General features: G+C 48.1%; 1 protein-coding gene across 1 annotated transcript; it reads left to right on the top strand.

Moving 5' to 3' along the window:
- The first annotated feature begins 997 nt into the window (after window positions 1-997).
- SLC31A2 (solute carrier family 31 member 2) lies at window positions 998-9,507 on the top strand. The gene is made up of 4 exons (XM_069575410.1): window positions 998-1,219; window positions 5,091-5,157; window positions 7,224-7,413; window positions 8,471-9,507. The coding sequence occupies exons 1-4, from the start codon at window positions 1,214-1,216 to the stop codon at window positions 8,637-8,639; spliced, it is 432 nt and encodes a 143-aa protein (XP_069431511.1). The 5' UTR covers window positions 998-1,213; the 3' UTR covers window positions 8,640-9,507.
- Window positions 9,508-11,498: the final 1,991 nt, after the last annotated feature.

Genomic DNA, 11,498 nt, shown 5'->3' with positions numbered 1-11,498 from the left:
AGGTAGGGAGGGTCTGTCCCAGGAAGGAACCACAGGATCCTGTTCAGTTACAACAGAACGGAAATATTTGCTGCTAAGGATGACAATGGCTACCATTTTTTGAGCAAGCTCTGACTGCCAGGTTCTCTGATGAGGATTTAACACGCAAGACTTCACTTGACACGCTTCTATTATTCTTTCCATTTTACCCACCAGGAAACGAAGGCTCAGAAACGTAAAGCCATTTCCTGGAGGTCCTGCAGCCAGTTCTTGTTGGCTCAGGATTTGAAATGAAGTCATATTCCAGGTTCAAGGTCTGCTAGTGCTGCCTCTGGTAAGGTTTCTCTAAGAAGCCACTTTCCTCCTAGAAGGACTGGCAAAGGGTTGCTGCTGCGGCTGCTAAGTTGCTTCAGTCGTGTCCGACTCTGTGCAACCCCACAGACGGCAGCCCACCAGGCTCCCCCGTCCCTGGGATTCTCCAGGCAAGAACACTGGAGTGGGTTGCCATTTCCTTCTCCAATGCATGAAAGTGAAAAGTGAAAGTGAAGTCGCTACTAAATATATTTTAAATTAAATACTGTTAAAAATCCCTCATCTCCTATAAAACTCTCCCCACCCCAAGCAGGATGGATGAAATGGACAGAGAATACAGAAAAACAGCTACACCAATAAAAAGAAAGTTTACCATCCTAGTTATTAAAGAAATACAAATTAAAATTACAACCGTGTATTGCTTTTCATTTCAGATTGAGGGGAAAAAAAAAAAACACAAGAAAAAGAAGAAGGATGGTTACATGAAAAGCTTGGGGCATAATTTCATTAATTTACTTCTAACTTCTTCTTATCACGTCCAGAAGATGGACTTAACAGGTGCTAAGCTGTTTATTATAACAAGCAATAAATCCTTTTATGATAATGGAAAGACAAGTCAAGTGCAAAACAGGAAGTGGCCCAAAGGGAAGGCAGAAGGGACCCCGCTGTGCTGTGCTGGCGGCTCTGGCCCAGAGGCCGGCTCCGCTCCCTTCTTGGAGCTCGGCAGGTCTGGCCGGTGGGTGCGCCCGAGGATGCGGGGAGCACTGTGGGGACCACAAGTCCCAGGCGCCCGCGCGCGCGCCTCGCCCGGGCCACGTGACCGCGCAGCCCCGGTCGCGATCGCGGCGGCTGTTCGGGCTCCGAGCCCCAGTCCCGAGCGAGCAGACGCGGCCCCGGCGCCCGGCCGCCCAGCACGCTCACCATGGCGGTGAGTCCGGGCGCCTCCTGGAGGAGCGGCTGCGGGGTGGGCGCTGGGACCTTGGAGCAGGCGACCCCGGGCATCCCGCGGTGCCCCTGGCAGGGGGCCGGTGAGGGGCTGTGCTGGCAGCGGTGTCACCATCGGGAGCGGGAGAGCTGGCCGGGGCTTTGGGGTTTTTATTTGTTCCTCCTGCTGGGAGTCAGTCCGGCTTGACTAGCAGTCAGCGGATGAGGGTCGGGGTACGCTGGGTGAAGACACCCGGGCGGGGGTTCCCCCTGCTCTGGGCGCGGTGACTTGGGGGAGATTGCGGGGCGGCGCCCATGAGGAGGGAATTCTCGGAGCACTTCAGCCGGCGGCGGGGCTCGCCTACACACACCCCCGGGCGGTTCCCTGCCATCGCAAGTTCGTGATCAGATTTTTTCGGAGAAAAAAACAAACAGAGCTTGCCACTTCCCATCCTCTTACACTTGGGTTGGAAATAGCGTTTCAGATAAACTAGTTTTCTTGGTAGAGTTCACCTGGGCTGGAGAGAATCGACAGCTTGCAAACTCTTCGGTCTATGAATAAATCGTGTACACAGTTTTCTTCCTCCAGGAAGAATGTCATAGAGTTGAAGAGTCAGGAAGCCAGCGCAGGTCATTTAGTCAAAAGCACACACCCAACTCCCGACGGCCCTCTGAAAGGGGAAACAGATGGAAAGGGTTTATATGCAAAGTTCCCCAGCCAGGCAGTGCTAGGACTGGGACCTTAATCTGCCCCTAAACTCTTTGGCTTATCAATGAGGGCGCTTTTCTGGAAGTGCTTGTTGTTGTTGTTGTTTAGTTGCTATGTAGACTCTTTTGCGAGGCAATGGACGGTAGTTTTTCAGGTTCCTCTGTCCCTGGGATTCTCAAAGTGTGAGTAACTCCAAATGAGAAAATAAAGAAGAAACAAGTCCCGTGATTGCTTTTTCCCCGTAGCCCCTCCCCACAGGGTGGGGCCCTGAACCAGACACACATAATTTAGCTACTGGAGGCCCTGGTTTATCCAAAGCTGTGAAACTGGATGAGAGGCCCGCCCCTTGAGTGTCTGACCACAGGGCCCTTTGACTGGAAACTGCAGCTCCAAGTCAGGGTGTGCTGATTTGAATCTTTTTCACGGGTGAAAAGGCAATAGAGGTGAGTCTTTGTCCCTCCTTCGGGCCCCTCACTCCCCAGTGGGGTGGACGCTCTGTGTGGACACTTGCAGCTTGGAAAACCTGCACTGTCCATCTGTCCTGACTGCTTCCTGCTTCAGAAGATGTCCTAGCCACCTGCCTCCCTGGCTGGGTTAGGTGTCTTCCAGGGATCTTCCGTCCCCAGTACCCCCAGATGCCCCACTCCCCAGGCCTCCCCCTTGCTGAACACATAAACCTCTTTGGACTATTTGTTCACTCCCTCTCCCCTAACAAACAGTTGCTCCTTGGGGGCCAAGGACTTGTCTCATTTGTCTCCAGCACCTGCACCCCTAGCACAGCCTTTGGGGGTGTTCCGATCTACTGCGAAAATTGTTTGGGGTCCCTGAGATAGCTGACCCAAGCCTAAGGATGACAGAAAGAACCCAGTTTTGGAACCTCTCTGATTAATTAGCCACAGGGGACATTCCAGTCATGCCAGCTGCTTTATCAAATGAAGTTGGAGTAGGGGTCAAGGCTTCATACCTCACTCTAGCTGCAGAGACGGTGCTGCAGGCTTCTGAAATTCCCTAAGTGCAATTCCAGTATAAATGCAGTTTCACAGGATTACTTGTACCTGTTTGTTTTTGCCTATCAATTTTTTGTGAACATTTTGCCACCTCAATGGATACTCTTTTTGAAATCGTGACATAGGGTATCTCTGGGTAGTAGGACTCAAAATAATTTTTTACTTTCTTTTTGGTACTGTTTCAGCTTTTTCCATTAAGCAAGTATCACTTTCATATTAGGGAGATAAAAAGCTATCTTTATTTTTAAATTATCTAACATGATTTTTTAAAGACTTTCTAGGTTTCAGTTTTCATCTTACGAGGTTTTGGACAAATCCTTTCCCCTTTTGGAACTCCTTTTACCCATCTGCAAATGAGAAGTGGTTAGAAAGGGACTAGAATTGGACCAGATCAGTGTTTTTCACATTGAATTTCAGCAGAGCTCAGATCTCTCTCCCCTCTTCACCAAAAGCCCTGTGTTTTATATTGTGGAGTTACAAGGAACATTTTGTCAATGTTCTGTGGGGGGGAAAAAGGTGAAAACCAGGGGACTAAAAATTCTCTGGGAAAATGTTCTGGAGATATAATAGCATGGTGACTAGTTAATAATACTGTACTGTAGATTTGAAGGTTGCTAAGAGTAGACCTTTAAAGTTCTTATCACAAGAAAGAAACATTGTAATTGTCATGATGGATGTTAACTAGACTTCTTGTGGTGACCATTTTGCAATATACACATATATGGAATCGTGTTGTACACCTGAAATGAATACATTATTTGTCAATTATGTCTCAATTTTAAAAACTTTCTGGACACTTGTCACTCTGGCATTTGGAGATTCTAATATTTGGCCATTGTCTTTGAAAGTGAAGTCTTCCACCAGCTGATCCCAACTCAGCCAGGATCTACTTGGCTATAGCTGGGCACTGACAGTGCTTCTGCTGGTTGAGGTCTCACCGGGTGACAGGAGGGAAACATCCCTTCTTTGAGAGTGTGAGCTGACTGATTTCTCTGGCTTTAATCTTGCCAATCATTAAGCCTGATGCAGGCATTTAGAATCCCATTCAGTTCCCATCTTGTCCTCTTCTCTTGGTCACTGAGAGGCAGCATAGACAGATGGGGCTTTGGCATCTAACTCGACTCGGGTTTGAATCCCAGTTCTGCCAGCTTATTAATACTAGCTTTGTGACCTTCAGCAAATTACTTTTCAGAGCCCAGTTCCCTGTTTTCTTTCTTATACGATGGACCTAATTGGCCCTGCCACACAGAAGATTGTGGTGAAGTGAGATATTATATGCAAAGCTCTTGATGCCACCCAGAACACAGGGTGGACCAGCTGCTCTTCGAGAAGAGCCTTCAGACAGGTGCTGCGTGCTCTTTGCTTCTACCTTCATTCTTTCCATAAGACTGTCAGCTCATCAAGGGCAGACATTAACCTCTCTCCATAATGCTGGGCGTGGGATTAGGCTCAGCAACTGTTTAGTGAATTTTGGGTGAACAGGTGTGCAGTACACACTGAAGACAGCTGACCCTGGGCTCATCCATGATAAACACTGCTGGAACAGAATGGCTGGGGCCCTGGGGGTAAGAAGAGGCAGTCAGTCCTCAGCTTAGCACGTCCTCATTGCCTTTCAAGGGCACAAAGGAGTCATCTCTGCATGACTGAAAGCACTGTGACTGGTTGGTCCAGTGAGGATGGGCACCCTCAAGCACCTTACATGTACCGGGTACTGTGCTGTGCTCAGTAGCTCAGTCATGTCTGACTCTTTGCATCCCTATGGACTGTAGCCCACCAGGCTCTTCTATTCGTGGGGATTCTCCAAACAGGAATACTGGAGTGGGTTGCAATGCCCTCCTCCAGGGGATCTTCCCAACCCAGGGATCGAACCCAGGCCTCCCGCGTTGCAGGCAGATTCTTTACCATCTGAGTCACCAGGGAAGCCCCTACCTGGAACAGGCCAGCTCAATTCTAGCTCTACTGCTCACCCACTGTGGGACCCTGGGCAGTTCCCTGCCCTGTCTGGCTTCAGTTGGCTCTGATGGCTTCTAATTGCCTTTCCAGCACTTAAATCCAGTGACCTTGTTTTCCTGGGTCTTTAGAAGAGGTTGCTGGAGAGCAATCGGGAACATGATTTCCGCTGCCCTAAGCCCCCTCTGATGCAGTTCCTTCTCTTTCAGATGCATTTCATCTTCTCAGATGAGGTAGTGCTTCTCTTTGATTTCTGGAGCGTCCACAGTCCTACAGGTAAGAATTGGGAAGCCCAGACTTGTAGACTGAGTAACCTGGGCAGTGGGAACCCAGGTTCTCATTATTGTTATGCTCTGTGGACATTTTCGGGAGCCTGACTCTTCTTCCATAAATATTGAGCGGTAACTTTGCATTTGTCATTCCATTTGGAATCTCTGCCCTTCAGACTGCAAAGAGCTCTTTGTGAGGCCCAGAGAGAGGCACGAGGGTGCAGCTTCCCCCTCCATTACAGGGGAAGGAACTGACACCCAGAGAGGGTGACACCCAGAGAAGGGGAAAGACTTGTCCAGGGACACATAGATCAGGCCCTCTTGTTGCCTCCTAGCACCTCCTTCATACAGGGTTCACTGTCTAGCGTCAGCTCAGAAGCCCGGAGTAGCTGCTGCAGCCTTTGACCTCAAATGAGACATAAATTTGAAAGAGACGAGTATTCCTTTGACTTGAAAAGGCGGAGTTGGGCACTAATTCATGATGGAGTTGTGTTTCCACTTAAGCACTTACATGTTAAAAATAGACTGCCGAGACCAGAGCTTTCACTGCAGGGATCCAGTTGTCTCTGTGAAGAGTCCACGTCTCCCATCTGCCCATTTTCTCTGATCTTCTCTCTCTCTCCAGCTCTTTATACTTTCTCCCCCTATACCTGTTAGACCTGACTCATATTTGTTTTCTTCAGTCTTTCACCATTTTTAATTTCTGGGCTTATAATCTCTGCTGGCAACCTATGGATGGAAATTGCTGTGATCACAATATATCTGCCTACAACCTGGGGATAGACTATGAAAGGCATTGTAACATAATAGAAGGAACAAAGAAACAGAGCAGGATGCATTGTTTCCTAGTTGAGTAGCTTTCTTTAGTTACCAAGTCTGTTATTACCTCTGTTAAGAGAAATAATACATGTTTCTCAAAAAGTTACTTTGAAATAGGACATGTAATTTTGTTAACTCTAGCTTGGTAGGCAGATTATAAAATAAAAGTGATAAGAGGACTGTTCTTAGATCAGCAATGATAGTGGCAAAGGCAAAGATTATGAATAATCCAATTCTATAGAGCTCAGCTCCATTTAAAACAATGTCATTTAATGGCAGAAGACAACAAAATTCTGTAAAGCAACTATCCTTCAATTAAAAAATAAATTAATTTAAATAAATAAATAAAAATAAAACAATTTAAAAATCACTGTGTTTTGGAAGTGTCAATTCTTAGTTCTTAATTTATTCATTCAATAAATTGTGTTGAGTACCATCAAAAAATAAAATAAAAGGAATAAAAATAGACTGGAAGAAGCCCAAACGCCCATCACTACAGGTATTGATCAAAATTGATGCTGGTTGATAGCTAGGACCTCAGCAGGGGTTGTTGGCTGAGGTCTTTGTGGCAAGGTGGCTGGGTTCCCAGAGTGAGTGTCCCAAGATAAAAAGGTAGGGGAAAAAAGGGAGACAGCAAGAACAAGGTAAAAAAAAAAAAGCCTAGTTTTTAAGACCTAGCTTTGGAAGTCAGAGAGCATCATTTCCACCTTTATTGGCTGAGGCAGTCCCAGAGGTCTTCTGGGACAAGGGGAGGGAACACAGATGCCACCCCTTGATGGCAGGAATGCTGCCACTGTAACAGGAGCATATGGGGTGGGATAGAGCGAGGCAGCCATCTCTGCAGAATCTAATCTTTGACAGACATTATGAAGCCACAGAAATAAGGTGGCCCTCCATGAACTAAAGGGAACCCATGCACCGTGTTCAGAGGACGCAGTGCTGCCTGCTGGGGTGCAGGTGGGGCGGTGTGCCGGGGGGCATGCTCCCCGCCACTCCCCCACCGGCTTTGCCAGGTGGCTTTTCCTGCTGAGCCCAAAACTACACTCCAGCAGGCCACTCCCATCAACAATGGGCTGGAAGGGGAAAGAGACTGGAGTTATGAGCCCAGCAAGAGTGGGGAAGAAGATGGGAGGGGAAGGGGGGAGGAATGGATTCAGAGGGAGGGTTGGGGGAGGTGCCAAGTCCCCAGAGAAGCTGCCAGAAGGGGAGCAGTGTTTGCCCGGCTGGGCTCTGTAACTCAGTCTCCTTCAACAGGCATGGCCCTTTCCGTGTTGGTCATCCTGCTTCTGGCTGTGTTGTATGAAAGCATCAAGGTTGGCAAAGCCAGGCTGCTCTACCAGGCCCTGATGAACCTGTCCATCCCCACAAGCCAGCAGCTTATCGAAGAGACAGACCAGGATTCTTCAAGTTCAGACTCCCTGCCTGTCAGCAGAAGCCCTCTCAGGTAACAGACGTGGGGTCGGGGGCAACGGGCAGAGTGCTCACACTCACCTTGAGAGGTAGGCTGGACCTGCAGGACACTTAGCCCCACTTCATCCAAGGGAAACTGAGGCTCAGGGACAGACCGGAACTTGCCCAAGCGCTTCCAGTTAGTTGGCAGTGACGTGGACTACAGCCAGGTCTCCTGATACCCAGGCTGGGGCTCTCTGAACAGCCACGTGGGAGGCTCCAATCTTTCTGACTCCGGTGCAAGCCTCAGTCCAGCAACAAGGGTGTCTATTCAGCCCACCCCCAAACCACAGCAGGTTTTCTTAGATCACTAAGGCTTCCAAACCCAAGATGGTACCTGCAGCTCTTCTATACAAATGATAAAAATTTGTTGTCAGCAGCATACCAGCTTGGTAGAGGGCAACCTCTTGCTCCTTCCTTCCCTCCCCATTCTGATAGCCACTGGGGATTCCCATTCTGTCCTCTCTACAGCACTGGCTGTGCTAACTGTGTCTGTCTGCTCCTTAGGTGGGGGCCTTGAACAGTCACAAACCCGCTGCAAGGGAGGTGTTTTCGTACTGGTCTTACTAATATATGTTTTACTGATGAGGACATTTCAGTTCAGAGAGGTTAAGACGCTTATGCTGAGCCACAGTTAGCACGTGGCAGAGCTAGAAATTAGTCTGTTACCAGGGTCCATGCTTCTTCCATTGTAATACTTCCATTCACAGCTCACAGTTGATTCAGGGGGGAAAATGTCTGCCTTACTGATGATTTTGTATTATCCTTTGTCAGATGTGATTGATCACATATCTCATTTTCCCTTTTTGCCCTGGATACCAGGAAGCTCAGAGCTCAGTGTGGTAGAGAAAGGATTATCCCAAACTCCTTGCACAAGTCCCGCTCTGTCACTGGTTTCTGACATGTCTCTTTAAAAATAAATCTCTCCTGGGTTAAGCGTATGGATTATAAAGAAGCTAGTCTTGTACCACGGTTGCTCTTTCCACTCCCTGACACCAACTCCTAGCTTCCAGCTCTCTGCCGGCATTAACTGGGCATTCCTGTTCATCTAGGTGGTTTTTGTGTCACTTCGGCCAGTCTCTGCTCCATGTCGCTCAGGTGGTCGTGGGCTACTTCATGATGCTGGCGGTTATGTCCTACAACACCTGGATTTTCTTCGGCGTGGTCCTGGGCTCCGGTGTGGGCTACTACCTGGCCTACCCACTTCTCAACATGACTTAGCTGGTTGAGGGTGAGGGCTCTGGGGGCTGGAAGGACCTGGGGCACCTTGTTCCAGACCTTGAACCCCATGTCTCCTGTTTCTTCTGCTGGCTGTTCTCAAGGCATTGCCGGCTCCTGGAAACTTTCAGCTGAAGCCAGCACTTGCTCCCTGGAGTTCTGAGGCCATTGCCGCTCCTCAGCCAGGCTGCAGAGGGCCCTGGCGAAGTCTTTCTGTGCCTTTAAGAAGGCTGCTGTGACAGGAGGTGGGGTGGAGACCAGAACCTGGGGGCAGATTTCATAACCATGGCAGCATTTGCTGGGATCCCTTTCTCTCTCCTGGGGTGAGAGTAAGTGACAGCTGACTAAAGGCAAAGAAGCAGGATCTTACCAGGGCTGTGACCTACCCTCCAAATACAGTGAGCTCCTCCCATGGGATGCCACTGCCATGGGAAGATGATAGTTAAATGGATTAGGAGTCGGGGAGGGGAGCTCTTTGTGGCCCTAATCTTATCCTGATCCTCCTCCTAATGCAAAACCAAGAATTCACTGAGTAATATTCAATCATGATGTTTTCTATTTATTACTTACTGCTCACCCATAGTGATCTGGTGGGGAAACATGATTCGTTCAAATACTGAGTAAGCCACAGGGCGTATTGACTGAAGATGAAATAAGCCATCAAGCCAATGAGTAGAGTTAGGTGGGGGCTCTTCAGATATTGAACCTTTTCGCTTGGAAGAAAAGGAAAGAATAGACCTAGGGAGAGAAAATCACTGCTGTCTACTGTAATGTCTATACTCAAGTACCTCATGGGCTAGAGGAAAGATGCTCTGAAGCTTTGAGAATTAAAAAAGAAATTATTTTAATAAATATATATTTTTAAATAGTCTGTGGGTGTCTTCTGTTTCTCATTCAAACAGCAAGCTCACGGAACCCTGAGAGAGAACTGCAGGAGCTGAGTAGGGCTGCCCAGGGCCTGAGCCTGTCTGTCTCCCATGAAGACAACTCTGTGCTCCGCAAACCCAGCACCGAAACGCTGTTCCCTCAGCAGACACCCTCAGTGCCAGCCTAGTCAATAAGCCATTCTTCTGTTCATGTAACAAATAATGATTAGAAAAAGAACTGTCACATGGACTACAAACGCCTATGTCGGCACTGTTATTAGCACCTTCTCCCCGTGAGGGCAGAAGCAAAAATATATCAAAGCCCCTTTTAAAAGTTACGATAAGAAAAGAGCTGAAACAGAGAGTATAGTATGTGACGCCTTCAGTACTGATCCGTGTATTCTCCCCACATAAGCAGGGAGATGGAAAGCTGCTCAGCGTCACAACTGGTGTTAAGATTTGTAGTCTTGTAGTTGGACGTCAGGCATCCACTTCCATGTCCAGCTAAGACCCCTCCCCTGCCCTGAGGCACTGCTGAGATCATCTCTGTAGGTGATCAGCAGCCTCTTTTGATAGTCTCTTTAAATACAGTTGAGGCTTTCACAGCATGGAGGGCTTTTTAAAAAATCTACTGTCTAGAGAAATGGATTATATGGCCAGGTTAAAGTAGGCATTTCAACGGTCTTCAGAGTCAAGTCACAAAAGGTGGTATTTTCTCTACTCAAATTTTTGTTTTTAACAAACACCTATATAATACTTACTATCTACCAGACAGGCAGTGTTCTAAGCACTTTAGAGTATTAACTCATTTAATTCCCACAATAAAGTAGAAAGTATTTCTGCCCTTGTCTCAGAGATGAGGAAGCTAGGCAGCTAAAAACAGTCACCCAGCTAATAAGTGGTCAGGCTCCCTGGCCTAGAGTCTGCTCATCAGCTCAGATGAGGGCTATGGCTGAGGCAGTAACTGGCTTTGGCCACACGGCATCCAGTGGAACAAGGGTGTGAGTGCAGACAGTGGAGGCTGAGAAGTCTGTGCTGTGTGGGTTTCACCCTAACAGGACGGAAATTGTTTCAGGGGACCTGGGGTGGGGCTCAGGAGCCTGTATTTCTGACATACAACACTGCCGTCCTCCCTCAACCCAGGACAAATGCTGCTGGGCTGGCCGAGAGCCCCAGCTTCAGAATCCCACGGCCAGGATTTGCATCCCTGTTCTGTCGCTTACTAGCTATGTAAGGTTGGACGGGTGACTTTACCTCTCTAAGCCTCAATCTCCTCTATTAAAGGATAAATATCTTCTGTGAGGGCCGCTGAGATGAGACAGTCTGGGTAAAGTGCCCCACAACAGCACCTAGTTGTTAAATAATAGAGTTTAGTAAATGGTAGTTCTTATGCCTCCCAGGCCCACAGATGGAAGACAGGCTCAAAGCTATCATCAGAAAGGATACGTCTGATTGGCAGGTGAGATGGAGTGGAATCTGGGTTCTTATAAACATTTAAAATCAGGGAACATTTTTATTAAAGTCATTCTACTTTTTAAAGACTGCTTACATGGTCTTTGGAAAATGCTAAAATAAGTAAAATGACCATGAATATTTTCTCACTACTGTTTCCTGCATTAGCCCTGGGCCTGAAATCAGAGGAAATGGAAGCTGCTCTTCAACTGAAGACTCAGGCTCTCAGGTGCCATCCATGATGGACAACAACACAGGGACCCTCCCCATCTTCTCTGCCTGGCTTCGTAGGGTGTAGAACCCACAGGAGTCAGTGGACGACAGGACTGGTCCTAACCCTGCTGCCCTGAGCCCAAGAGTGGTTGGGATGCTGGGATAGTGCTTGGAAAGCCTAACAGTTCCAGGGTTAAGTACCAAAGGAAGCATGTCACAGTGCTTTCACGCATGTTAACCAACCCAGATCTGTTACAACCCCTACCCTCACATTCCCAGAGGGTACAGACTGCTCTCGGAACCAGATTTGATTTCACCCCAAAAGCTTGAG

Source organism: Ovis canadensis, chromosome 2 (assembly GCF_042477335.2).
Source record: "Ovis canadensis isolate MfBH-ARS-UI-01 breed Bighorn chromosome 2, ARS-UI_OviCan_v2, whole genome shotgun sequence".
NCBI classification, from domain to species: domain Eukaryota; kingdom Metazoa; phylum Chordata; class Mammalia; order Artiodactyla; family Bovidae; genus Ovis; species Ovis canadensis.
This window is presented reverse-complemented; position numbering and strand designations above follow the sequence as displayed.

Bases quoted from the DNA above. Each gene is read 5' to 3' on its own strand.
- SLC31A2 (XM_069575410.1), top strand. The intron at 5,158-7,223 runs GTAAGAATTGGG...CTCCTTCAACAG, and splicing joins GAGCGTCCACAGTCCTACAG to GCATGGCCCTTTCCGTGTTG. The intron at 7,414-8,470 runs GTAACAGACGTG...CTGTTCATCTAG, and splicing joins GTCAGCAGAAGCCCTCTCAG to GTGGTTTTTGTGTCACTTCG.